Source organism: Echeneis naucrates, chromosome 16 (genome assembly GCF_900963305.1).
Source record: "Echeneis naucrates chromosome 16, fEcheNa1.1, whole genome shotgun sequence".
In the NCBI taxonomy this organism is placed as follows: Eukaryota; Metazoa; Chordata; class Actinopteri; order Carangiformes; family Echeneidae; genus Echeneis; species Echeneis naucrates.
In genome coordinates this window covers 12,685,649-12,712,936 of record NC_042526.1, presented here as the reverse complement: position 1 = coordinate 12,712,936, position 27,288 = coordinate 12,685,649, and the positions used below count along the sequence as shown (strand labels likewise).

The 27,288-nt window shown below is 40.4% G+C and overlaps 1 protein-coding gene across 1 annotated transcript; it reads right to left on the bottom strand.

Annotated features, from left to right (window-relative positions):
- Nucleotides 1-26: 26 nt before the first annotated feature.
- fkbp16 (FKBP prolyl isomerase 16) lies at nucleotides 27-25,785 on the bottom strand. The gene is made up of 8 exons (XM_029523886.1): nucleotides 24,908-25,785; nucleotides 24,470-24,639; nucleotides 23,825-23,913; nucleotides 4,681-4,898; nucleotides 2,787-2,971; nucleotides 2,464-2,541; nucleotides 709-846; nucleotides 27-613 (listed from the first exon to the last, which is right to left on the bottom strand). The coding sequence occupies exons 1-8, from the start codon at nucleotides 25,377-25,379 to the stop codon at nucleotides 527-529; spliced, it is 1,437 nt and encodes a 478-aa protein (XP_029379746.1). The 5' UTR covers nucleotides 25,380-25,785; the 3' UTR covers nucleotides 27-526.
- Nucleotides 25,786-27,288: the final 1,503 nt, after the last annotated feature.

Below are 27,288 nucleotides of genomic sequence, written 5' to 3'. Positions count from 1 at the left end.
TTTTATTTTAAGTGTCGATGTAAGATAGAGATATATATATATATATATTACAGTGCAGTTTGAACACATTTACTTTTTGAAGCAAAATTTTACAGATTTGTTGTTGAAAATCTTACGTATTTACAAAAATTACTCTTTGTGGTTTGATTTCAGATTTTACAAAAGTGCCAGAGATCTTTTTTTTTGTTATTATTATTATTATTATTATTAGAATATCTGTTCCAAGATCTATACTTTATGACAAAAAGAAATGCAATCCTGTTTCCGAAGCAAACATAACAGGAACGATGACTTTAAGCAACTGTTGAATCAATCAGCAAAAATCTCTGATGCTGGACTATTCTCATTTTATTAACATCGCACATTTTCAGTCATAACAATTTTCTAACTGGTGGAACTCGCATAAACACCATTTTAGGCTGTTGAGCTGCTGTGTTGCATAACTCACAGCATATTCACTGGAGACCAAACTTCATCCCTTCAGATGGTGGTGATGTGCAAATTGCAACCAGCCCAGCAAAAGACTTCATTGTCTTGCAGTCAGAATCACCGATGTCACTAAGCTTCCCAAAGCCACCACCAGAGCTCCGAGTATAAACTTCCAGGAAATTCCCTAAAACCCCACACCAAAGATACACGTCACAGTGAAAATCCAGACTGTTTTTTTATGAGCGGGACAGTACTGGTGATATTCCTCATTTCACTTACGGATGGTTTCTTCTTCGGTGGAATGAGAAAAGGTGCAATATCTTCTCCAAGCACCTCTGCTGGTTTGGCTTTCCATTGCTGGGCGTCTTTGCCTCCTGATTGCCTTTTGACGAGTTTGGACAGCTCGACGTGGATTGCCTACAGAAAAGGGAAAAGAAAAATATCTTTGTAAGGAAACATTTTTCTCCAGCTTGAACAGTGACAAGCGGAGTATATTACAGCATGTTCAACAGGTAAAAATGCAATACCTAAACTTCCCAGTAGATGAGAGTAGAGGTCTAAAATGTAAGGCCTTAGAAAATCTGATGAAGGCCGAGAAGAAGCCAAAGAATGATGATGTTCATTTTTGATTTCCTACAAAAGATTTATCTTCCATTCCAAGGACTTTTTATAATACTTCCTTAAAATCATTAGATTCTCGTGAAAAGCAATCAGCAGCTATTAACTGCATTGTGCTGCATTTTTCTTTTGTGAACATCGACAGACTGCTGTACAATAACTTTCTCACAGAGCAGCTAAATTGGGCTTCTGCAAAGAATTTTATTCAGCACTGAGACAAGGGTGTAATTACCAAAGCAGCAGATATTTTAGTTTTGTCTGGACGGGACCAGTCATATGTTATGGCAGCGTGCCCTATAGGTCAGGTTATTGTCATTCTGACAGCAGGGTGTGTAGGGAGCAGCTGGTAGAAATCGATTTTTATTCAAATCCAGCATGAAGAACTTCAGAAACTGTGAATTCAAATAACCATTTTTCGTTGCGAACAAGTGTTCTGATCATTTAGCCTGATTACACAGTATGTAAAGTCTATACTTTGGCTGGCTAAGTCTAAGGCTGTCTTCATTCTACTATTTTTACAGTCACAATATTCAGCTCATGCATGTGTTATTTTTACCAGGTTTGCTTCGCAACTCTAAGCAGTGTGGTCACATCTGTAGACTGCCAGATGTGCAGTTTGCGAGATCCTCAGTGGAGGATTTGGCAGATTAGACAAACCAAAAAAAAACAAGACAGAACAAGCCCTCAGAAGTACACAAAGCAGTTCGCCAGGATCTGTTTTCTCCGGGCTAAATTGTGAACACTTTCTCTGTAAATTTGAACCTTTCACACTGGAATGCAAGACAGGTTTTCATTCAGGGTGACGAGGTGGTGACCAAAGTTTCCAACACCAGCAATTGTAATTTATCAGGGTGTGGATGGTTATGCGCCTGTTGAGGCGGAACTCAAACTGAAGCTAAATGTTGAAATCTGATCAGGGATGAGTCCGATTCTGCATCAGGCACACAGTGTTAACCAAATAAGTGCATAAATTGGTGCTTCTACAAACAATTGGTCCAGAATTTGGTAAATGCTGTTGGGTGGACTGGCATGAAATTTTGTGCAGACATTCGTGGTCCTCAGAGAATGAAGCCTGCTGACTTTTCTGGTTTCAGGTTTTAAGTGAAATGTCTCAACAACTATCAAATGTCATCATAAATCATCATGAAATTTGAAATAATCGTGGTATGATATATAGTTAGCGTACGATCTATTCCATATATATACCATAAATGTTTTCTTAGTAAAATTCTACATATTGCTTTTAAACCTTGTATCGCTAACAAATTTAATCAGCCATTACTTTATTTGTATTGATGGACAAATTCAGAGGCTCTAGTAATGAAATCGGCCTAATTTTAGTTTGACCTTTCCTTTGTGTATATGAGGGATGGATGGGATTCACAGGCTGATGTGGAAGAGAAATGGTCATCTCACCTTGGTGGCTGGCTCCTGTTTCAAGGCCTTTTTTAGCACGTCCATCGCCTCTTTGTATTCACCTTTGTCCGAGAGGAGCTGAAAGAGATTAGAAACCCTTCACTGTGAGCACTGTTGGTGGACCCATAAATCAAAACAGGCAGAAAACAGACAACAATAATGTAGCTACTATTTTTTTTTTTTTTTTTTATATAATCTCATATTAAACAAATTCTGATTCCTTCCAGGAACTCACCCTGCAGTTATCAGTTATGAGATGATAAAGAACAAATGAGATGCTCCATGTTGTCTCTAGGTAATTAGACCACAGGATGGGCTCTCACCTTTCCCGTTCTGTAAAGGGCCTTAACGTTGTTGGGCTCGAGGGCCAGAACGCCGCGGCTGGTGTCCAGTGCCTCGTCATACTGCTCCAGTTTCAGATGAGTGGCGGACAGATTGTTCAAACACTTCACCCTGTAGTCCTGCACCTCTTCCTCCTCTGCCACCAACGCACCACCACTGTTACCACCTATACAGAGGCAGAGACGCACAGACTGCAGATATTTCAACACAAAGGTCTATCTATCTTTAAATAAAATAGTTTTCAGGCTTTTGAGGATAAATTCCATCTGGCTTCCTTGTTAGACTCGGTCTTGTGTTTTTATATTTAGCGGAGGATTGTATATCTGTCCCTGCTGTATCAACCGAATGGTTTCATCATCAGATCCATACATGTTGATTTTAAGACTGTGTTGGTCCAGGTAAGGAGCTCTTTTATCCTTGGCCCTGAGCATTATGGGTAGTAAATACCAGAAGTTCAAAGACATCTGAATGGGTGCATGTCTTATTTTTACCAGACCTCTCTGATTTATGGTTGAGTTCCAAAAGCTAATACTGCTCAGGATATTGACCCAAGTTAAACTCTTTAAAATTTTGTTGAGCGATTTTTATATATTTGTATTTTATATATATATTTCTTTAAACAAAAAGTTGTCAAATCGGGTTCTTGGCCACCTAATTTCATTCGAGGTCTCCTACATCTCCCCACCCACTGTCCTTTTAGCTGTGACTTTGGTCTCCTACAGTTTCCAGGGGACAAAACAGGCTCCACTGTGACCACCAGCTGTTCACTAACATGTCTGACTGTCATTTGGCGCTGGCAGGTTGTGTACAGTAACTTTATCACAACTCATGACCAGTCTGACACTCCTGTAAAAGACTGGAAGGCCTTGACTTTATTCGGCCAAGTGCCTTGAGATAGTGTAAGTTGTGATTTTGAGCATTGTTGCTGCAGCTGGAAATGATGAACCAAACCAACCGCTGAACCAAACACATGACTTGGCTTTTTTTTTTTTTTCTTTTTTTTTTTTATATTTATTGGTGCAGCTTTGAGTTCCAGATTTACAGATCTCTTACTGATTCCATCGCCTTGACAAAGCCAGTGAGCAGAAGCTGTGTTGATTGATTCATTGACTGATTGATATTTCTTTCTTTTTTCTTTCTCCCTTTCTTTTCCCTTTTCAATTTTATTCATTAACTTCCATTAAAGTTGAAATTCAGTTGCATGTTATTCCTATTTTAATGATTTCAGTAATTTATAATCCCCTCATGGCATGAATTGTATTTGTAAATTAAATCTGATAGGTCCAAAATGACTTAAAAGGAGTTCATAAGCTGATGTCTCTCTTTCCTAATTATTCAAATTTTTTTTCCCCGGTCGTCTCCTCATCCACTAATTACTCGATCGCGATGCTCTGATAAACTCCTCTCTTCAGTCCAACATCATTGATAGATTTTGAAACAGTTCATGATTTTCTCTCCACGGACTTGTTCAGTTACATTTTCCTCTTGGGCCCACCCTGCCTCGTCAATGATTAAAGTGATTAAGAAGGTGGAAATTATATGAAATTTCATTAGCTTTGATTATGCAAAAGAATAAAGCAAAAAACATTTATCGTGGCCCTCGGCTGTAATGGATGTTGCTCTGCATCATGATGGTGTGATTAGTGTGACGGCAGACTGGAGGGGTGCACTGAGCTGTGAGGTCATTTTGGGCTGTGACTGGTGCGAAAATGTGTCTGCGTGCCCACACTTTGGTCTGTGCTGTACTTCCATTTGCTCCTTTTCCTGGGAAGAGAATGCTCATATCAACTAGTATGACACATTTCCAGTAGAGCAGTAGAGTAGACCACGGGAATATTTTCTATGAAAAAAATTCAGGTTTGCATACTGGGTTACCTTGGCTGCGTGTTGTTAGAACATCCAGAGCCATACAATAGGCTTTGGCCGCCATGCTGTACTCTTCTCTCTGAAAATGAAAGTTTCCTCGCTCTCGTTTCTGGTTGCCGATGCGGATGCGGTCTGCAATGGGCAGAGTTAATGGGTCTGGTTTCTCTCTAATGTCCAGCAGCTGGAGCTGGTAGAGTAAAGGAGCCCAGGCTGGAATATCAGGCCCTCTGCAAATACAGAAACACAAAAACAGGCAGACATAATCAATATCATTATGGGGCAAGCAGTAAAAGAGCCTATGAGCACTTTATCTAAAAGTCACTCCAGATGTCCCCCAAAGAACACGCTGATCTTTTAAAGGCTGTTTAAATCAATCAGGAAATCAATCTGTTTTCAAGTGATCAGTGTCAGCTTCAAGAAGAGCAGAAACAAGCAAGTCAATATCCTGCACATGAACCCAAAGCTCTTCCATGTTATTTGACAGTTGTGTTCAAAATACAGTGCTGTCGCTGGTACACTGGATTTATAAGAAAAATAAAATAGTTTAATGTCCAAAATCAAGTAATCACATTTTGATTTTCCTCCCCATGAGCACTGGTGGTTTTGTGGGACACCAGAAGGACTTTACAGTGTGATAAGCAAAACTTACCATTAGTTTCACCATTTGTTATGATAAAATAAAATCAAATAATTGACTCTCATGACAAATCAAACGTTTTATGTTTGTGCCTTTTTCTCCATGGTTGCCCATTGAGAGTAAACGCAACAGAGATAATGAGTGCTGCTGTCGGATCTTGGATTCACTTTAGACAACAAACTTTGCTTTGATCAACTCAACAATATGATCTGTTGCTGCCAAAAAACATTGTTAGACACAGAGTCAAACTATTGCTCATCCTCATGCGGCACATTTTTTGATGTATATATATTTTATTTGTATTCATGTTGTTAATTTATTTATATAAATATATATATAAATGAATGTTTTCAAGACAACTTCCATGACTAACAGAAACATTTTATCCTAGAGCACCGATGAACACTTGAGGTTTTGTGTTTTGTGTGACCCTGCCACGGGTATTTTGTCCCAGGTTCGTGTCAAATGCAAACACATTGCTCAGGAAAACAGCATTTGGAATATAAATGTAAAAAACTGTGATATCACACAATGCGGTTAAAATTGACTCATTATTGAACAATATATCTTTTTTTATGAGCTGTGACAGCTGCTCTCAGCATAGATTAAATTTCACTGCATCCAGCAGCTCGTATACCTTGAAAGCAACATGTTTAAAGATGTCTGAGTGACTCAGGCTCATTTAAGCAGACAAGAATTTGAGACGGGTATGAGAGTGGTATGAGCCGGGGAACCGTTGGTGGCTTATCTTACTCAAGAGTCACTCAGAAGGAAAGTTAATTTGGTTTTCAATCATGTGGATCTTGACCACATAGCACACAATGGTCTGTTATCAGTTACTCTGTGGAGGCCGAGGTGTGTGAGAGTGAATGAAAGTAGGACATGTTTATTTCTGCAAAAGTTAATTGTGACATAGATTCTAACAAAAATGACTGAAAAAAAAAAAAAAAAAACACATTAAAAACACACTATGTTAAATGCTCTAATATACATATACTGTAATACTAGTTGTGTACTATAACAACATTTTAATGAGCCACCAAATGAAAATTATTCTTCATCTTTTTGAAAGATCCTGACAGTTTCATAAAGGTCTGGAAATTAGTCAGTTAAATATAGTTTCTCCACAGTCCTCACCCACTGATTGTTGGCTGCAAAGTGATCGTTCTGGGAGTAGTCTCAGGTTATGTATTATTCAAACTTCCGTCAGTGACAGAATATATGTCTGTCAAACAGATTTAGTTGTATCCCAGCCACTGCGAGGCTGTGTCAGTAGGTGGGATCAAATTACCCTTTCACCTCTCTTCTCTAGAGACCTCGTCCACTGTCACAGGAGTGTGAAACCAGCAGCTGGGCCGATTCCTCAGAAACCTGAGCCGGATCCCTGAGCTACGAACTGGAAGAAGCAGTGTTCAGAGATGTTATCGCTGCAGGATGTGAATGAGTAGATGCGTGCCCTTAAGAAGTCAGTCTGAACTTTTCCAACAGCAGCATTTACTCCTCTTGGCCTGTTTTTGCATAAATGCAGCATGTTTATGAGAATCAGAGACTTGTCAGCAAAGCTTTGTAAGAGATGAAAACAGTTTATTCATTTATGAACACCACACACCACATGGCGTGAGCAAAGCTAACTTCAGGCTCTCAAAGAGGCTCTCATTTGACCATCAGAGTGGCGCTTTGCTTCTTGTTAATTCCAGGCATTTTACTACTGAGCAAGCATGTGACACCATGTCCAAAGGATTCATTCACAGTTCGCACAGCGAGTGAACTAACTGTAACGTGAGTTCTTGTTCTCACTCTCTTTCCTCTGGTCTAATCTCAAAATATCACACAATATACCGAAGACTGGAAATTACGCAATGGTGTGCAGTGAGTAACAATGATGCACACAGTGTCCTGCATACGGTGTCCTACTAGTGTCTGGTTCAAGATTAATGGACTTCTGTGACTTCAGCTCTGAAGGCACTGCTAAAAGATCAAATAAAAGTACACAAATCTGCACAAACTGTTCTTTTGGAAATGTTTTTACTAAACCAGATTCAGCACAGACACAGCAGCATAAGAAATGTGGGTTATTTGCACTGTAAGCAGCACTGCCTTGATATTATTGTTTGTTGTGTCACTGTGTATTGTTAGTGTTAGTGTCCCAAATACTGATACCTGCCGTGACTGCAGACTCAACTTAAGTAAAAGCCGCAACACAACAGTGTAGAAATACAATTTTAATGGATAGAGCTGAAGCTAATTTCAAAATATGCTTCAATATTTCTGGGTCATTTAAACTATAGTTGCAACAAACAAATAGCAAATGCCATGCTGTGTGCTACTCCAAGTGAACTTGGACTACATCCCGACTACATGTCTGAGCGTTACCTATTGTGAACACTCCGAATTCTTCCATCATCTGTATTTACGTGGTCAATGTGTGTATGTATTTTCATCTCATGAAAGATCCCACTGCATAGTTTCCGACACTAGAAGACAAAATAAAAACTCATTCTTTACAGCACTATATTCCCTACTTGAATGTTGTGGAAAATTCTGGAATAAGTCTAAAAGAGATGTAGACAGATTTAACTACCAAACAAAAAGTGATAATTTTTTACATCTATAGGTTAGACTGATGAGTTACGATAACAGATACTCTCAAATAAAGTAGTTAAGCCTCTGAAATGTTGCTCTCATACACACATGCACGGATTGACTACTCGCTATCTGACAAACGGAGGTCTTTCACATACAGAGCTCAACAGGTGACATTTGAAATTTGATGTCATTTCAAACTCAGCGGCTAATGCATTTAGCAAAAAATGAAAATGTGTACGACGTCTAAAACACAGAGAAATGCTGGGAGGGGGTGAGATTGAGTGGCCGTTATTGGCACCCTAAGAAACAAAATCGGCGTGACTGGCAAGGTGCCGACTGTAATCTGAGAACACAGCGTGCTGACAGATCTATAAGGTTTACTGTGTCATGTGGGTCACTGGTGATTAGCAGGGCACCAGCGTGCTGCTGCACTGCACTCAGCCAATGAGCCCCCAGGGTCTTATTAGTGCAAACAGGAAGTAGGGACTGGTCAGCGGGATGAGATCCCTTAAAGATCCAAGTGAAACCTAAACCTGCAACTTTAGCCCAGGGCTTCCCTGCCTGCTGCCTCCAGCCTCTCTTTGCTGCTCTACAGAAGAAAATGGGGGATTTCGCTTTTGCTACGGTAATAAACACATTCATCTTAAAATCTTGAATGGTATGAAATAAGTTCAGTGAGTTCCTCAATAGCTTGTATCTTGTGTCTTAATTTGTTTTTGTAACACTTCACCTTTTACTTGCATTGTACAACATAAATGTGAAGCGCATTACTTTGCTTCTCATCCATTTTCCTGTGTTTTACACACATTATCCCAGGAATTGCTCACCAGGGCCTGAACGCTGCCTGGCTGTCTGATTGAGACGCGCACGGTGCTGCTCTACTAACACGATGCATGCGCTGCCTGTAAACACGGTGTCACAGGTTTGACGTGTTTTCCTCCGTGAACTTGAAAGTATACAGTCAACAGCTCTGCAGCACCTTGAGCATGCTTTCTGCTGTAGTAAGGTGATGGATATTAGTGAGGTGAAGCTGGCGGTGATGACAGCAGCTCTCTGACAAATAACTAGAAAGATGCCATAGATGTTTCTGCTGACTGCACCCCGAGGTGTGAAAGATGTGACGTTAATGTTGGCTCTTTATGAACGTTAACTAAATGCTAACATTTAGAAATTGTCCATGTTTGAATTTGGTCTGTTAGGATGGTAACATTTGCTAGTTAGTGCTGAATATTCACAAAGTACAGCAGAGGATGATGGGACTGGTATTATTTATAGGTATTATGAGGTTATATATTAAATATAATGTGAAGCTTCAGCAATGCAACATCAAACCAACTCAAATGCCTGTTTGTTCCAATACGCTTTCATTAACAAACTACTCCGATAACGTATAAAGTCATTAGTAGGTTCTGCTTTATCTTCTTTACATCATTCTTTTCTTTCTGCTTTTTTTTTTTTTTTTGCAGTTTTTTCTTTTTTTTTTTGCAGTTTTTTTTTTTTTTTTATACTGTCTGTCTGTGCAAATCCATCAATTTTCCTGCTTGGTGGGTTCAATAATGGGCTATCTTAATCTTAAGAGCTGCAGAAAAGAAACCCTTCATAAAAAATGTGAGAGGCAGAAGATTGAACCTGAAAATGCCAACCAGGACCTGAACCAAAGTGGTGAACAGACCGACCACGTCACAACACAGACAGATAAACTGCAGAGAAGGACACTGTGGTAATTGTAATACACATTCAGATTCAGTTCTACTTCGGTGTTAGGCTGAGTCTTTCTCGAGGTTTAGTTGAAAAACACTTTAATTTTCACTTCGTGTCAAACCAGAAAAAATTACACTGCTGGTTGTCACCTGACCCTGACCAGAGTAAAGGTCAGTGAGAAGACACAGAGAGAGGTTGTTTGGGCTGCAGCAGCAGGAATTAGCCTGAGGAGAGTTGAGGGTCAAAGATAGAAGACATTTGCTGAGGCTACAGCTCTGACAGGAGTGAGAGACAGAGACAGGTCCAGGTGCCACGCTGGACTCAAGGCCGTCAAACTTTCATGTTTGTGCTTGCTTCCATAAGAACTAGCGTATTGGGGGGAAAAAAAGAATCAGTACAATTATACGATGTATGAATTGTCAGAGTGCAAACATTTTGTTTGCTCAGCTATCCTGCTCTTCTCTTTGGATCTCTTTATTTAAAGGTGATAATTTATTCATTTTGTCTTTCATTCATTCATTTACTTATACTTTGCTCTAATAAACTGTAATGGCATTTCATTTCACTTCATTGTTCAGTCTGACATGTTCGGTAATGTTCATGCTCCTAAATTTAAGTTGTCAAAGCAGCACAGAGCAGCCAGCGGCTGACTAATGGGCGAAGTTTGACATTTTGAGAAAAACACTTCTTGCTGAACATTTGGTCGATTGATACCACTCCCCTGACAAAACACGATATACGACGCCACAAGTTGGCTTAGCTTGGTACAAAGATGGGAAATGGGAGGAAACCACTGGTCAGCTAAACACTGTCTGAATAAAAAAAAATCTCCCGGTGAACTATCGCTGTAGTTCAGTCACTCATTCGATTTTTTTCTTTTGTAGAATTTGCATAAAAAAAATCCCTGTGAAGTTAATCAGGATTGACATCTGTATGAAACTTCTCCACTAACTCTCAACAAAAGAGATTTTCAAAAACTTTCCGATAACAGCTGTCGCGCCTTCAAGTCATCTTACCACTGCCTGTATATATGAGTCCATATTTTCCTTGTACTTCAGTATTTCTGTGTCAATTTTCTCAGGCTATAGAAGGCAATGTCACTCCTTTGGTAAATATGTTTCCCGCCATCAGACAAATTTGGCTGAAATGTAACACGAGACATGATTTTTTTTTAATTAACATATTAAAAGGTTTGACCTACAACAACATCTCATCGGCCCGTCGTTTTATTGTGTGACGTTTGCGTGACATGGCTGTGTGACTCTGACAGAGAGAGAGAGGAATGTTTCCTCTCCTTTCTGTTCCTATGCATGTTGTGATAAGGAGAATGAGCTTTTCTCTCTTGTGTCATGGAGAGTTGTGCATTCATTATATGCTTCCTCATTAAGGTGTATGATAGTGCCGCTGACTCATCCTGTTATCTGTCATGCAGACCTCACACTGCTCTGAATGAAAGGAAAAACTCCCTCAGAGGGAAAACAGTGGTCACTTTGACGTCATGTGCTCCATACTAAATGATCGAAAGGCCACCAATGTACCTCACACCGATTTCTATGGTAACCAGTCCAGACAGTACACCAATACACCCCAATAAATATGATGTGGAGCTTGCATGATAATACAAAATCCGGGAGGATTTACGAGGTTGTTTATTTTTTACAATGGTGAAAACAGATGAACTGCCACCGTCGTTCAGGGTTGTGTCTGTTTTGACTCTTGGATGGACACACGGCACCAATACAGCCATGCAAAGGAGCTTAGCTTTAATCCCGGCACTGGTGAGACGTCACAGCTGTTTTTCCTCGCCTGCTGCCATGCTAGTTAATTTGCTGCAAAACAGCCTCCTATTACAGCTGGAAAGCCAGAAACTAACAGTGCCTTAATAGTGCCAGAAGCCTTTCAGTTGCTTCCTCAACATGCGCTCTCCTCTCCTATTTGATTTTATTTCATCCCGTAGCGACCAGCCAATCAACGTGCAGTCGAAGCCGCTGTCGATATCCTGGCTGTTGAGCTTCTCAAAAGTCTCCATATAATCTAGTGCAGATTTCCTTATCCTGTTAAAATGAACCCAGTCTCAGCCTCAGGCTACCTGCTGGGTAGCCCGTACCACACACATGCTGGCACCAGCCACTTTATAAGAACTGCTGCTCTTGCAGTGGACACAGCTGTTTCTCCAAACAGTCATCTGAGCTCAATGAGGTCTTTATGTACAGATAATACTACGCATATAATATGCACAAATTGCACATTCCCTTTTCGCTCCCTGCATAGCATTGTTTATATCCCAAATGTCAATACTTCTGGCTACTTTGGTATGTTGTTTATACATTACTGTACAGTCTAGATTTTTTAAATTCATTTTGTACTCTTTTTAAGTATTTTTCTCTGCCCTTGTATATTCTCCACCTTATTTTCCTGGGCTCTATGTAACACTGTAGAGGACAAAAGAGCAAATGGAATTTCGATTCCTCTGTGTATCTTGTATGTACAGAAGAACTCACATGTCATAATAACGAACATAATAAAGAACTTGTATGTACAGAAGAAGTTGACCTTGACTAAAGAGTAGCTTTTAAAGAGCACGGATGTGCAGTTGCCTGGTCATTTCAGAGCAACTCGTGAGGATCATTCAGTTACTCAGCTTTATTAAACCAGCTCTAAACACACAGTACTTACAGTAGTTATCTGCAGTAGAAAGACTGAGTGCCAGCACCACATTTGAGGGCCTTTCAAACAGAACAAATAGACTTTGTAGACATTTTAGCATTTTAGCATTAGATTAGCATGAAAACGTCAACAGGACTGTTTAATAGGCCATCCCTGTTTTTGTGCGATTATGTCTCTGATAAATAAATTCAAAGATCTGCTTATCAAAACATTGATCCATACAACAGTGCTACTGCTGGTTAAATCCCATCCAATTTGTGTTTCAGCTCAGATGGCCTCACTGTTGTTACTGTATGTCCTCATCAAAAACACAGGAAACAAACAGTGTTTAAATACAGAAGTGTGCTTGACTGTATTTTTTTTTTTTTTTTTTTGTTTAAGAAGAGCATACTATACAAACACTTTGGGGACCTTTGCTGTGCTGCCAGACTGGTCCCACTCAAATTAATGAAGTTTTTTTTTTCTTTCACTCTAAATGAAGGCTCGAAAAGTTGAAAAGTTTCTGCGTCTAAAATTCCCCCAGATTTTAGCTCAGGTTTGGTCTCAAAAACTACCTATGTCTCCAGACTAGTATATAAGAGACATTTCATCAACAACTCTTAAATGTCTTTGACAATTTGCAGTCTTTACTTGGATGGTTTGCAGAAAGGGCTTAATGAAAACGATGAACGTCAACCCCACGATCCACCTGTAAATTATGAGCCTAAACAATGAGCTAAAGAGAGTTCCTCGTTGTTTCTTAAGATTTCAGTACAAAAAAAATTACCCTCCTGCCAATTGATGGAGCTTGAATAAACAAATCCTAACACAACACTGCACACAGCCAACAATAAATACCAAAATAAAATCAAATAAATAAAATCCTATCAGCTTCACTTCTCATCTGAGTGAGTGAGGGAACGAGAGAAGTTCAAAGTCTTTAAACAAAATAACACCTTTACTTTGACTCACAGGTAAGCAGACATGTTTTAGTTTCTAGCTTATGCAACAATCTGAAATCTCTTACAGGTTTAAGGTCTGATGTGTGGCAGCATCCGCATGAATAATTTCTCACAAAGAAAGTTCAAAGGTTTTGGTCTGTGTTAGGGTGGATGAGAGAACAATCTGTCTTACACAGAAATATATCACCAGGGATCATTATCTAGTACATCAACCTCACAGTTATCTGCAGACAGCATCTTATCCCAGGACCTAGCCTAAATTTATAATCAATCAATATGAGCAAACAGACGCCACTGAGGCGTGCATGCTGCGGTCAAGACAAGAAGCAATTCCTCATGCAACCCCAGGGTGCGAGGTTTAGTTTCAGTGGATTTCCAGAGTGGTAAATGTGAAGCAGAAGTTAACTGCAATGACAGCTCAACTCTTTTTTTACACAGTCATTATGTCTACTGATTATATAAACCAAATCTCTGCCAGTTTTGGATTTCACCTCTGAACTTCAAAGCTTTCTTTTTACAGCTTTTTACAACAAATTTTGAGTTAGGAGCCAAAAATCCAGCTCTTTGAAAGATGGAAGTCCTCCTCTTCTATTACTATTATATTTCGCATAAATGCCTGCCTACTTCAGTGGACACACAAATCCCTGAATATTGAATACTGAATAAAGAGTGTATTTGACTTCCTGTTTAGAGGAACAATCCAGGGATTTATTCTCTACAGTACCTAAGAGTGTTAGTCAGAAAATATGGGTAGCAAAATTGCTGCTCTACATGGTTGCTGTTTGTCTCTCGCTGTGGTTAAGACATTAACGCTGGTGAGCTACTGAGAGATACTGATCTGGAATTAATTTGCTTTCGAAGTCCAACCTGTCACACATGCATGTGGCAGAACCAGATCATTTCCACAAGGACAACGTCACAATTTCAGGAATATAACTTTGCTGAAAAAGCATTTAAATAAAAGGTAATTTGGTTTTCTGTCTCTTTAAGGTTTCTTTCTCTCTTTCCTGGTTTTAATGGTTACGAACTTGTTCTGCCTCTGTATTTTAACTGCTGCATTTGTGGAAATAATTATGAATCCTCAAGAACAACTAACTAAATAAATAAATAAACTAAGAAAGAGCTATTTGGTCAATGTTAAGATAAGAAACATGATTGGGTATATACATTACGCATCCTGTGGTGCACCATTAGTGTAGAGAGTGAGTCTGTGTGTGTGTGTGTGTGTGTGTGTGCGCGCACGCGTGCATGTATACCAAAAACATTATTATCATTCACTGTCACCCTCTTGCCACATAGCTGTCCAGGAGACGTATGACTGCCTCAGCGAGTGTGAGTCTGTAACCTAACCAAATAAAGATCAGGCTTCCTTTCAGCAGCAGCAGCCAGCTCTGCCTCTCTGAGCTGCCTGTGAATCAATAGCAGCTCACTGAACTCCTGACTTATTAGTCAGGTTGTCACAGAGGAGCAGCTGCCTGAGCAAAGCAAATGTAGCAGAGCTATTAGCGCTATCTTTTAGTTTGTTTCTAAGATCTGGAGCATCAATCATGAGTCAAACAGATACATTTTTTAAGAGGGGGGCCTTGACTTTACTTGACCAAATCCGGGGCCATTGGCATAGGTCATAGTGAGTTTGGAGAGAAAACACAGAGAGCCTATTTACAATAAAATTTAATCTATCATTGCTCACGTTGGCAAGCTGATTTGTGTGTGTGTGTTTTAATACATGAGGTGTTTTGTATGTGGCCATCTGCAGCAACAATACAAATCCTTGCCACAGTCCAACTAATCCCATCAGTGCTATCAAACATCTGAGCTCTACTTTGTTAATCCCTAAATCCTAAACATGGCACATCTGATTTTGATTTCGTAGTGGGGATGTCAGTGGGAGTCTGCAGCCAGTCATTACATCTGAGAAGGATATTTTGAAAGTCTCTGGGTGTGTGTGCACACACAGCGTGTGTCTGTGATAGACTGCTGATGACGGCGTACTGACGTCTCAGAGGGGTGAGTCACCCTCCACGTCCTCAGTGACGGTACAATTCAACCCCCCACAAGCCCCCCTCCCATAAAAGACACACACAAACACACACACACGCACACACATAAACAGATGCATAAAAAGACACCAGTGCCACTCGTCACTCGGCTTCACGTCTCCTTCCTCTGGGCTCCTTTCACCTCACATCCACTCATTGCCTCAGCATGACACAGCTCGACAGACTCACAAGCATCAAGTCAATGTGCGTGCAAGATACGTGTAGTGTCTTAGCCTGTCGATACAAACCTGCAACACACCGTATGTGTGTGCACTGTGTGTCAGTGTGGGGGAGTCACAGACTGGCATCCCACTGGCCAATATGCCTCCATGCTACTGAGGTTACAAATGAGTAAAATTTATTAAGTGGCCTTACAAGTTGCCTGGCAACTCTCTCACCAATCAGTGCATCTGAGGTTCCAACCTGGGAAAGTTGTACTCCTTGTAGTTTAAGATGTGTGAAATTATAAAAAAAAAAAAAAAAAAAAAAAAAAGTTCCCTCTCTCAGCCACAAATGAAGAGTGGGGCTGATCCTGGGTGTTAAACATACCAGATAAAGTGCCTGTGTGTGTTTGAGCAGTTGTAAAAGTGAATGAAAATCAGCTATGAATACAAAGCGATGGGGACATAATCCAGGTAAGGAGAGGCCAACGTACGCTCAAAACAAACTTCTGATTGCAACATAAACAATCACATTTGAAGGCGAGGTGAATATTACTGTGGGCTGCTGCAGGGCGATAGGTAGTGTAATAAATTATTAAATTGTGATAATGACAGCAACGAGTTTTATCTTTCATTTGCTGCATTGACTGCACATATGAAAACTGACTGAACTAGTTGTATGAAATATAAAATGTCTGGCCAAACCCTGCCTGACGTTGGCATGACTGTTAAATTGCCGGTGTCTGAAAGTTGTGAAATCTGTGAATGGAAGCTTTGTGGACTCCAGATGCTGTGTGACTGTCTGACAAACAGCCTGCTTGAGGTCACAATGTTATAAATGATCAAATTGTTGGTTTGCAGAGCTGAAATAGTTTAATTTAAAATGGCATGATTTCAAGTCAGACACAACACAAAGTGCATTTGCTGTAAACAGGAGCACATTTGGTTACATTTGTACCAGCTCTGTGTAACCAGCTCTTCTTTGTCACGGCCCTCTATTCTCTCTCTCTCTCTCTCCCTGACTGTGTGTTTTGCACAGCAGGTGTGGGTGATTTAAAAAGGATAGTTGGCATAGGTAGGAAAGGTGCCAGTGGTTGAAATAATCTAAGTACCATTTCACGTGTGTTTCTGCCTCTCGCACGCCTCACTCTGTAAAACAGACTCTGTAGCAACATTGTGGTTATACAACACAGCGCAGCTAGCAGCTCAGAGGACAAGAGATAATACCAACGAGGCATGACAGGGCTCCAGTGCAGGTAGCATGTTTTTACACCAGCATAGGAGGGTAACATGTCAGAAGCTCCACCTGTATGGAACCTGAAAGATAAGCGATGTATTTCGAAATTCAATTTGTTTACAGTTTTGAAAACTTTTGACAGGTTTGATAAATGGCGCTTGATAAATATAGAACAAAAATGAGCTGGAAAAAATTCATGATGTAAAGCCATGATTTCCGCAGTGGGTGTGCCAAGTGGTGGGCACAAGACAAGGGGTGTTTATTATACATTTAATAAGATTGAAAAATTTAATTACATAAGAAACATATTGCTAAATGTTGCTAAATGCTAAATATTCTGAAAGCCCATCAGCTGTAAAACATGGGGGAAATATACCTGTTAGAGCTGAAGGTAAAACTTGCTGCCGTGGTTTCTTATTGTTCTTTTTAGGTTTTGTTGCCATGTCAGTCACACTGGATATAGGAAATGGTTTGCATTGTGTCGAACAATATCCTGTTTGCTCTTGTCTGCTGTGCTCAGTAATTGTGTGGTAAGAGCTCTTATGTGAACGTTTTGTACATTGAGGATATTGTGGGTTTTAATTGTTTTACACACTCAAATTGTCCCTTGTGTGACGACCTATTGTACCACCTCTGGTTGACATCACCAACAGCGAGGACAGCAGGAAAGACGCCTGCGGTGTTGGTATTGCACAAGGAAAAAAAAGACTGACAAAGCTCTGACCACTGTGGAATTGATATAAGGCAAAGCCAACTTTACTCCACCAAATATTATCTGCAGTGCAAATACACTATTTAGCTAAAATTCAGTAAAAGCTAATTTCAGTTGGGGGAGCTTTACTGTCCCACTAAAAAGCCCACACTCAAGAAAAACAGAAGTAGATATAAGCCAGGGCAGTGCTATATTACAACCAAAGCTGTGTTGATGAGAGAGATAAGCCAGCTTGCAGAAGGGGGAAAAAGGTAAACATCAAAGGAGATTAGATGAGGGACATGCACAGTTCAGAAACTGGTTTGAGAGGTAAAATACTGCTGCGATGTCGAAGCAACCCAACATCTAGTAAAACTACAACTAGTCTGAACTGTTTAATATGTTTACTATATATCTTTCTTTTGTAGCTAAATTATGAATATAATGTAAAGGTGGCTGTGGCAAACATAAGAGTGAATGCTGCTCTTTAACTAACAGATCTTATCTGGAGCGTGCCCCAGCTGTACGCACGGCCTGATCTGCTCGCGCAGCGCCAAGTCTGGGTGTGGCTTCTCGTCAGCCTGCTGTATCTGTGCTTGGAAAGAGACTCACAGGGACCAAACGCTACAGTCAAACTTGTTTTGGTCACGTGACGACACGGCCAAGACTTCAATTGTTTCAATAAGCCTTCCTTTTAATCACAAACAGTAAAAGAAGGGACTGTGACATTAATACTAGCGTTGTTATTACTGGATTAATTTTGCACTGAGAAGAAAGTGATTTTGGAGAAGAATAGCTCAGATTCATTGTTGTGTTTTTCCACAGAGGAATGTCTGAAAGGTCACATTATTCATTTGAACCAGGTGGCCCAAAGGAGTGATTCACACTACCTTCAGCACAGAGAGAAACTCCACCTCAAAGTTTTTCTGACTGGACAACATGCGTACGACTCTGGAGACTCGTACGTGAGGGAGGAGGGCTGGTGTGAATAAATGTGACAAACACCAGCAAGACTCTGTGGTGAGTGAGTCATTCTACCTGTCTACTTACAAGTGCCTGATGCAATGAAAAGCAAAATCGCCAGTTCTTGGCTTTGTCATGCTACATTGTGTGATAAGAGGAGAGACTGGCTTGCGAGAGGAAGAAACGCACAAACTGTTGTGCGATATGCCATATATTTTGTTTTATGTTACACCAGACGTGTTTCTTTCTGTTGTCGCTGTAAGGAAGAGGACAGAGACCAAATAAATCACTGACATTTATTATATCTGTCAGCAGTGGATACTCCTGCATAAATCCTCAGTCATCATCACACTTGACTGTATTGCGTGTGGGCTTGACACCTTCTCATGTTTCCACTTTTCTCTGGGAAGCTCAGCCTATGTTCCTCTCAGCTCCGAGAAATGTCACTGTTGCCTTTTTCAGCTGCGTTCCCCGCTGGATATGGGTGTGCCTCAGAGGCTACAACGGAAAAGCTTCTGCACTCGCCAACTTCTTTCAAAATGTCAACAAAGATTCCCCTTGAACGCATTCCCAAGATGTTGTTTCGCATGTTATCTGTAAGTGCAGACTAAATATTTGATTTCATTTAGCAAACATGATGCCTGCTCTCTAGCGACAATCCCATGTTTTATTTAACAAGAAGATTCAATAGAAGCTGTATGTTGTGCGGGTTAAAACTATTACCTGCTCAATAAACCCTGACCTAATGACGATCCAGTGTGGATGAAAACACTGCCTGATGTAATGGCTTTCAAAAAAACTGAAGTCAGTATGGATTTGTGGAAGCAGCCGTGTTTAGGGATGTCAGTATGGTGGTTAGTCAGTTGATACCAATCAGTCAAAATTTTGATTCTTAGACATTTTAGCTCATTATCACCTAAAAATCCAGCCGCTTCGGTTTTAGAAATTTAACGCTAATGCCGGAAAACCAGAGAGGTTGTGTCTTTATTTAGCCCTTTTTAGCACTGGCGTGCTAAAAAGGGCTAAAATCTGTCCCAGAAAAAGTCTGTAATATTGTATTTTATCAGTATCTTCAAACATCCATACATTATATCACAAAGCCAAGAAAGCATCTACGCCTACACATACATAAGCCACTTTACATTTGCACTGTGGCAGACTGACAGCAAGGAAAAGCCATAAGAGGACATGAAACTGCACAGCTGATGAATATGACGCAATAACTATTAATCATCACAGTAAATGCTACTGTACTTCCCAAGAGCCGAAGCGTCACTCAGCACGCTCCATCCTGCCACTCTAAAGCCAGATCAGCGTGTCAGATTTCATCAAAGCTCCCTCAGGGTCAAAGAGAGAGAAATCCTAATTCTCCTCTTGGAGCAGGACTTGTTTGTTTTTCACCCCTCTGAAACTGACAGCGATAGTCATCTGGTGTGTCGCCACAGTGTTTCCTCTATTCCATTAAGGGTTATTTGTTTAGTATGTGATTATGTGTGCTGTGCTTCACAGTCACTGCTAGTGATTTATAATCAATGTTCATCTGCAGAGGATACTCCCTTATTGTTCTCTGGATATGCTGCCACTAAAGTAAGTTTCTCATAATACAAGCTCAGTGCTCAAAAAGACATGAGTTTCTTTTATCCAGGCTAATAGTAAAATACTAGGTTTTATTATCTAGATGTCTTCAATCTTCAGATGATGCAGGCTCATTTCACCACATTTACAAAATGTAAGCTTGCATCGGGGGGGATCATTTCTTATTTTGTTCATTTTGATGCAGTTCCCAAATTAAAACCACAAACCATACTGTGAGCATATTTTTGGTAGACAACTAAATTCAGATGTTAAATCATGATTTTTCACATTTACATGACATTATTGACTGGTGTTTTCTTATACAATTATTGCAGAATACTGGTATTTCAACACCGTTAAGATATTTTAGAAAGTGATTGTGCAAACCTGATCTTTGCTTTCTTGGACCTGATGCTTGTTTATTATCAAGTCCTTGTTGTTCATTTTACTGAAAATGTCTGCTGTTTGTGCTTTTCAAATAGTCCGAGGCCATTTTACAACCTACATTGTCTCTTTAGATTATTTTTGTGTACATTCCTTGTTGTACAAAGTTTTGTGAACTTCAATATTATGGCACATTGATGCAACATTTGAATGATTAACTCCCTGACATTGTCCATGTGGACTTGGATTAAACAATTAATTTGAGTATGACATGTCCCAGGGGTCTAATTTGGTCTACTTGTGGCACTGAGGAAGCTCTCAGTTGTGCAAAGAATAAATGTTCTGTCTTCCAAGTTACCTCACCATTTCACACTGGGGACTTTTTTTTTTTTTATGTGTTGTACGGCACCTCATTCATAGAAATACATGTATAGGCGGTATATAATGGCAGCACTGCAGGCTACTGTGGTCTTTCATTTTGTTTGTAATTATAGTTTTATTTAGGTATAAATAAAGTAGGTGCCAGTGGCATTTAATGTTGACTCTGGAGCTGGGCAGTGCCGATGAGGCTGACTCCCTCTGGCCCCCGGAGGGTTGAGTGTTAGAGCTGCGCCTGTCCAGAGATCAACTGATGTTAGCTTCCACTTTTCCATGATAATGACCCGCTGACTGAGGGGATGCAGCGCACGTCCCTGACAAAGCAGTAAGTCTCAGCGGAGGATAGTCCTGACGCATGCTGCTGCTCCTTGACGAGACGAGTGCATTGCGTAACGTCTTTGTCTCCAAAGCGCAGGGCTTTTCTGTCTCACAGGAAAAATGTCACTGTTTCTTCCACTTAATTCAGTCCCAGCCATCCTGTCGGTTGTAATCAATCGGGTAAATACTTCCACTGCTTTCGTTATCATCATCACATCAATATCGGTGGTGCAGCCAGCCCATCACTCACACACCCAGTTACTGTACAGACCACATCACTGTGCTGTGCTGAATCCGCGCCTGACTGGCTTTACCTTCCGTTCTGGTAAATAACCGTGAAGCACTCTTAGCAACACTGTTTGCAACAGGCGACTGACAGAGCTAAATCAATGCATCTGCCAGAAAAGAGAGAGGCTAATTAGATTCTCCCTCATTGTGTGTCTGTCATTTTACAGCACAGACATGCTGAGCCTGTCAAATCCGGTCTGAAACATAATGTCTGTCCCTTCTTGTGATTACTGTTCCTGTGAGCTTGTATGCTCAAATATTTCCTTTATTTGAGGCCTCCTGCTACAGACCTTAACAGACATGTTCAGCAGATGTGTTTATCCAGACCAACAAGCCATTAATATTAATGAAGCTGTCAGAGTTCAGTGTCGATATAAAAACAGGAGGACACTCTGCGATATACAGTACATCTCGCCCATCAGTGTGATGAGAAAATTCATACTACTGATGTTTGTCTGCTTGCTGCTGGTCTATTTTTACCACTTATCTTAGTTTAGCAAAAGACTGGAAACATCTCAAATTTAGAGGGACCTTGCGTGTTATTTATGTCAGTAATTTCCTGAAGTATCTGCTTATCATGTCAAGAGCCTCCAAAAAAAGCCCAGCACACAAGACATCATATAAAAAAAAAAAAAAAGAATATTTCACTGCTTTGACATGTTGAATGAGCGAGTTATAGATAAACTTCTAGGTGAATGTGTCGCTTGACAGAGCCCCGCTGGCTTTTTCAGTCTTTAAGGTAATCTAATTTGGCTTTAATCTCCTGAGATCCTGCATCCTCATAGGAGGACATTGTATTTTGGATTCTCTTCGCCATCAGTGAGTCTCATTCGTGGACATTGTCTTTGTCATCTTGTGGTTGCCAAAGCACATTACAATGATCAATGTACAATTAAAAAGGCCAACAAGTTCCACCAACAAATAAAAGTTCCAGTCTCTCTCTCTATTTAATCTGGCGTCATATTCAATGTATGTTGTGTTCGACAGATTGTAGTTGACAGAAATTGTTCATAACAACTGCACACACACAACTAGGTGGAAGATTAACTCGGATGAGAGGATTTAAAGGAATCATTTTCCTTGAAATAAAAGAGTATTATTTTGAAACTGTGAGTGGTCCATCACTGGCTGAGCTGTTTGACCAATAGACAGAGCTGCTGCTGGAGTAGCTGTACCTTTCGTAGAGTTCGTAACATGGTTCGGAATTTCTAGGTTTTCGTACCAAATCATGCAAAAAAATCATTAAAATTCATTGACAAATCAGGAGATTCAGTGAGTGAATCAAGTTGACAGAGCTGGCAAAAAGTGCTGATTGTCTACATTTTGCCACGGAAAATTAGACTCCACAGCACACAACCCTAATCAGCTGCATCAAAACAATCATTAACTAACCTCCTATTGCCTCCCCCTGTTTGCTCTGCCTCCTGCTCCAAACACGGCAGAGGGCGAGACTCCAGACAACACTTCAGACTCCTCACTCACACCTTACACAACTCACAGCCCATCATTCGCCAACATAGAGCTCTGTATTAAAATAATGTGCACCGGACACACAGCACACAGATGGGACTGAAACAGTTAAGTACACACTGAAAAAAACAAAACATGCTTTCACAACACAATTTTCACTGCATCTGAACATTATGTTGTCAGCAGTGTTTTGATGCATTACTCTCCTGTACACCTACTCTGTTAATGGATACACTGTGTCCTCCGTGTAGCTGAATGGTCAATTTTGATACAACTGTGCAGCCCGTACACTCAGAAATGCAGGAAAATGCTTTAATTTTGGGTCGGTCAAGCTTTTTATATCAATTGGAGGACTGCCGTCCACTCACAGAGCACAAATGGATCTATAGTGAGTGTCTGGAATTATCTAATAATGTTGAGTTTGTTCTGATGGGTGTGGGCCTAAATAACCACAGGCTTAGAATTACATTAATCGTCACAATTTTGTTGTTGATGAAATAACTTAATATGCCAGTATGTTACGGCCATGCCTAGCGTTTGCTTCAAAATAAGCAACGTACGGAAAAATTTAATTGCACATTTTCGATTAACTCTGGCCTCCATTATTACCTCAAGTGGTGTTTCTCCTAAAATATTTTCAATGTATTTTCATTCAGTTTGATTTCATACAAAATCTCATTAAAACACCGTGGTACATTAATGTCTCTTTCTCATGTGTTCAACTTATCTAAGGTAAACTTTACAACTGTAAACAACAGGTTTTTGTCCACGGCACACTAATCTCTGCTGTGTTTATACTGGCACTTTAGTGGTGTAAAAGTTATAAACCTAAGCCATTGGTGGTAACGTGAGCATTGTCCTCCCATAGGTTGGTGTGTTGCAAACAAACCACTGATAGGCTCCCTTTGAATGGTGTCAGGAGGAAGCCATCTGCTCCTCTTTATGGTTCATTAACCCTGTTACCCCTGGATAACCAGGCTGCCCCCACAGCAACAGGTACGATAGTCCTGCGCTCACTTGCTAAGATTATGCTGAAGATAGAACTGGCCAGGTCTCATTTCTTTTACAACGTGTTCTTGATTCTGAATTTCAGGCAATATTAATTGGCAGTTCTTACCTTCCCAAAAGTCCATAAGCATACTGTGAATCTGCCAGCAGTAATGTGATCTCACCCTTCTGCATGGATATGACACACTCCTCCAGGGCCTACAGGTGTCAAAAACACAATGTGCTATTCAGCAAAGCTAAAGCGTCTGCAATTTCCTCTGTCATTAATGTCACCACGCAAAATGCGCATAAGCACTGTGATTGATTCCTTTGATTTACAACTGTTGAATGGAAGTCCCAAGTCTCAAGCATGTGGCACATGACTCAAATGATGGCAATGTTGGTCTGTTGGTTCTTCACTGTGGTCCAGACTGAACCATTCAACAATTACAAGATGGACCGCCATGACATTTGTTTGAAGATAAAAAAACTTTGGCGAGCCCTTCACTTTTCCACTTAATCCACCATGGATTTAACATTTTTGGTTTTGAGTCAAATATCTCAACACTTGTTTATTTTCATGAAATTTGACACATGGATTCATGTTTCAATGCCTGAGTTTATGAAAAACTGGACATTACTTTTGTCTTAGCTGTATTTTGTCTTTCAGCGGGTAAACGCAGTCTTGTTTACCTATTTTCAGCATCCCTGTTGGCCACTAATGAACCATGAGGTTTACCCTGTTAATGTCACCCAAAGGATTCAAAATTTTCACCTGGGTCACATCTCCTTCTCCAATAACAAAGACCAGCTTGGAGTCTTTCTCCACGACAGTACGGTCCTCCAGAACAGACTGCATCTTCACAGTGACCTCCTGGCCCCAGGTGGGACACGGAGTCTGCAGGGCCACAGAGTCCAGGACCTTCTTCCTCAACAGCCGGTCCTCTGCATGAGAAGGGAAAAGGTCAAGCAGGAAGAAGTAAGGTTAATCTGCTTGTTGGAAAACGTGTCAGGAAAAAGCTATAGACACATCAAGTTTGAGCTCACAATCGTTTGTTTCTGTAAATCAAAATTAAATGTATTTAAATTAAAGATGTCCATGAGTAAATGAAAAGGCCTTGATATGTAAGTCAGTTATGTTCATATTTAGCCAGATTACCTACCACAGCTGAAGCGTGTGTCGTGGATGTGCAGTTGACTGACGTAGCCTCACCTGTGATATCCTGCCAGTCTTCTGCAGTGAACAGTTCCTCAAACGTTGAAGAAGTCCACTCTTCTATAGCATATTCTGGGAAAAGACTCTCTGCTGAACTGTCCCTCTCCACCAAGCCGTCATCTTCCGATGGGTCTTGAAATCGTACCATTTTCCAGCTGTTTGTTTTTTTCAGTTTTCTCTGTTCTTTGCATCCTGCCTGGCCGTCTCCTTTCTCTGGATTTGAAGTGCTTTTGATTTCAGTGCTTTCATTTGCTCCTACGCCGCTTTGTGTTTCAATCTTCTCTTCACTCTCCAACTTCTTGCTTTCCTCTTGTGGCTCATGGGCCAGCTCGGTGTGGGAGAAATGGGGTAATGGAGAAATGGCCTCTTTTACCTCAGGCCCTGTAGGTGCCGCTGCGAGGTCTTTATGTTCTTCATAACATGGCTCTGTCTCCATTTCACCACAAAGTGTGAGGGACATCGTCTGCATTAGTCTCCGAAGGTGATGATCGTCTTTGTCGAGTTAATCTTCCACCTAGTTGTGCGTTTTCAGTTGTTATGAACAATTCCTGTCAACTACAATCTGTCGAAGCAAAAATAAATATCCATGATGTAATACTTATAAAAATCCATGCTTCGTTTCAGTAAATCCTGCTCAGAATGCATCCCTAAATCCTGGCTTCGTCTACGTTTTGGAAAGCTTGGTTCCGCCTGCAGCTACGTAGTTTCTGCACTTTGACCTTCTGCTCCTGCTTGTGTCCGTCTTAGTCTACGCAGTTCAGTGATTTAGATGCAGCAAAAAATGATCAATGTGAAGAAACTGTGCGCAACAACGAAGCACTCTCGGACAGAAGGCTTGTGCAGTGGTAATCTGCAGGATTAGAAGAGAAAAACCTAATCTGCCAGAACGTCTGTAAGCTTCTTAATGACTTCACCGCCGTGCCACATAACGCAGTTTCCATGAATACAATCTACCAGCAAGATCGCAGGAGATACAAAGCTATAACTTAATTTGATCTGAATTAGGGTGGGAGTTTTTTTTATTTTCACTTTCCAAGAGGCGCCACAATACTCCCTAAAGAGTGCAGACTGTGAAACTGACTGCAGATTAGAGATTACAACCTGCTGTGTTCATGGTGCAAGCCCCCCGGATCATTCACATTCAAATATATTCGCAATAGTTGTCAAAAACTGAAATGAATTTAAGATAAAGTGGTGCAAGTGTAAGATTTTCTGGTGACTTGGAGAGTCCAAGGGACAAAAGCTCATATGATTTAAGGTTGAGTCATACATTCAAACCCAGAAAAGAGCATAGAGCTTGTGTGCTAAGCTAAGCTAACCTGCATTCTCTTTGATGACAACGGTTGCAAAACAAGTCAGACTGTACTGAAGTCTATGAAAAACTGCCCCTACTTCTCATTTCACTCATTACCTTCGGAAATGTTTTCCGAATGTGTGAATGGTCTCGCTCTCTTGTTTGCAGCCTTTTTCTTTTTTTTTTTTTATATGATCCCATTTGGAAGAAAATAGACAGTAAAACAGGTTATGCATTGAGGTTTGGCTACCAGGTGACTAACAGGCCACGGAGCACGCAGCTACCTGTCTCAATCACGATAGTACAGCATAAAGAGCAGCTTGGCTCTTTACTGTCCATATTGTAGATACAGCCTGCTTCTTTGACTGTGAAGCTTATGTGGCAACCCACTGTGACGTCGCCTACTGGTTTGTGATCTCGCATTTTGAACCCTTGAGTTTGTAATATGGCATCTTGATTTTGAACCAAAAGAAACTATATTTGGAGAAACTGGAGCTCAGGAAGACTGAGGGTGGATCTGATCTGCTTTGTACTGATTGCCACGCATTTGTGGTGCAGTCAATCACAGAGTAGCCTCGCCCTCATCCATACCCTTTTTTATGGTCTATTTTAAATGGGACAATTTTTTTTTTTTAACGTGTCGTGATGAAAAGGACTTGAAACTACAATCTCAGCGCATAAAATCTTTGTTTTCTGAGGGAATGTCGGACCATTTTCCCATAGACTTCAATACAAATGGGCTTCTTTCAAATGCCGTTCAAATGCTCTGCTTGAATACAATAAGGAAATGTTTTCCCTTCACTTCCACTTCAGTACAATAAATAATTTTTCTTATGCTGCCTAATTTGCACAAGTTCTCTGATTCGAGCCTCTAAAATGAGACGATTTTCTGTATTTATAGCAAACCATGTGCATATATGATTGCATTTTATTTTTCCATTTTACAATTTTGTTTTTTGTTTTTACTTTTCCACTTTGTGATGTATGTTTGACTGAAATTCAGATAGAGAGGAAGATTTATAATAAAAAAAAAATAAGTATTCCACATTCTCCAAATTCACTTTACGTGATTAGTGCTGTGACC

What these genes read in the sequence shown, in the direction of transcription:
- fkbp16 (XM_029523886.1), bottom strand. Translation starts at nt 25,379, where the DNA reads ATGCAGACGATGTCCCTCACACTTTGTGGTGAAATGGAGACAGAGCCA. An exon ending in AGACTGGCAGGATATCACAG is followed by an intron (nt 24,640 to 24,907) that starts GTGAGGCTACGT and finishes CTTCTCATGCAG; the next exon opens with AGGACCGGCTGTTGAGGAAG. An exon ending in TCTAACAACACGCAGCCAAG is followed by an intron (nt 2,972 to 4,680) that starts GTAACCCAGTAT and finishes GCCTCTGTATAG; the next exon opens with GTGGTAACAGTGGTGGTGCG.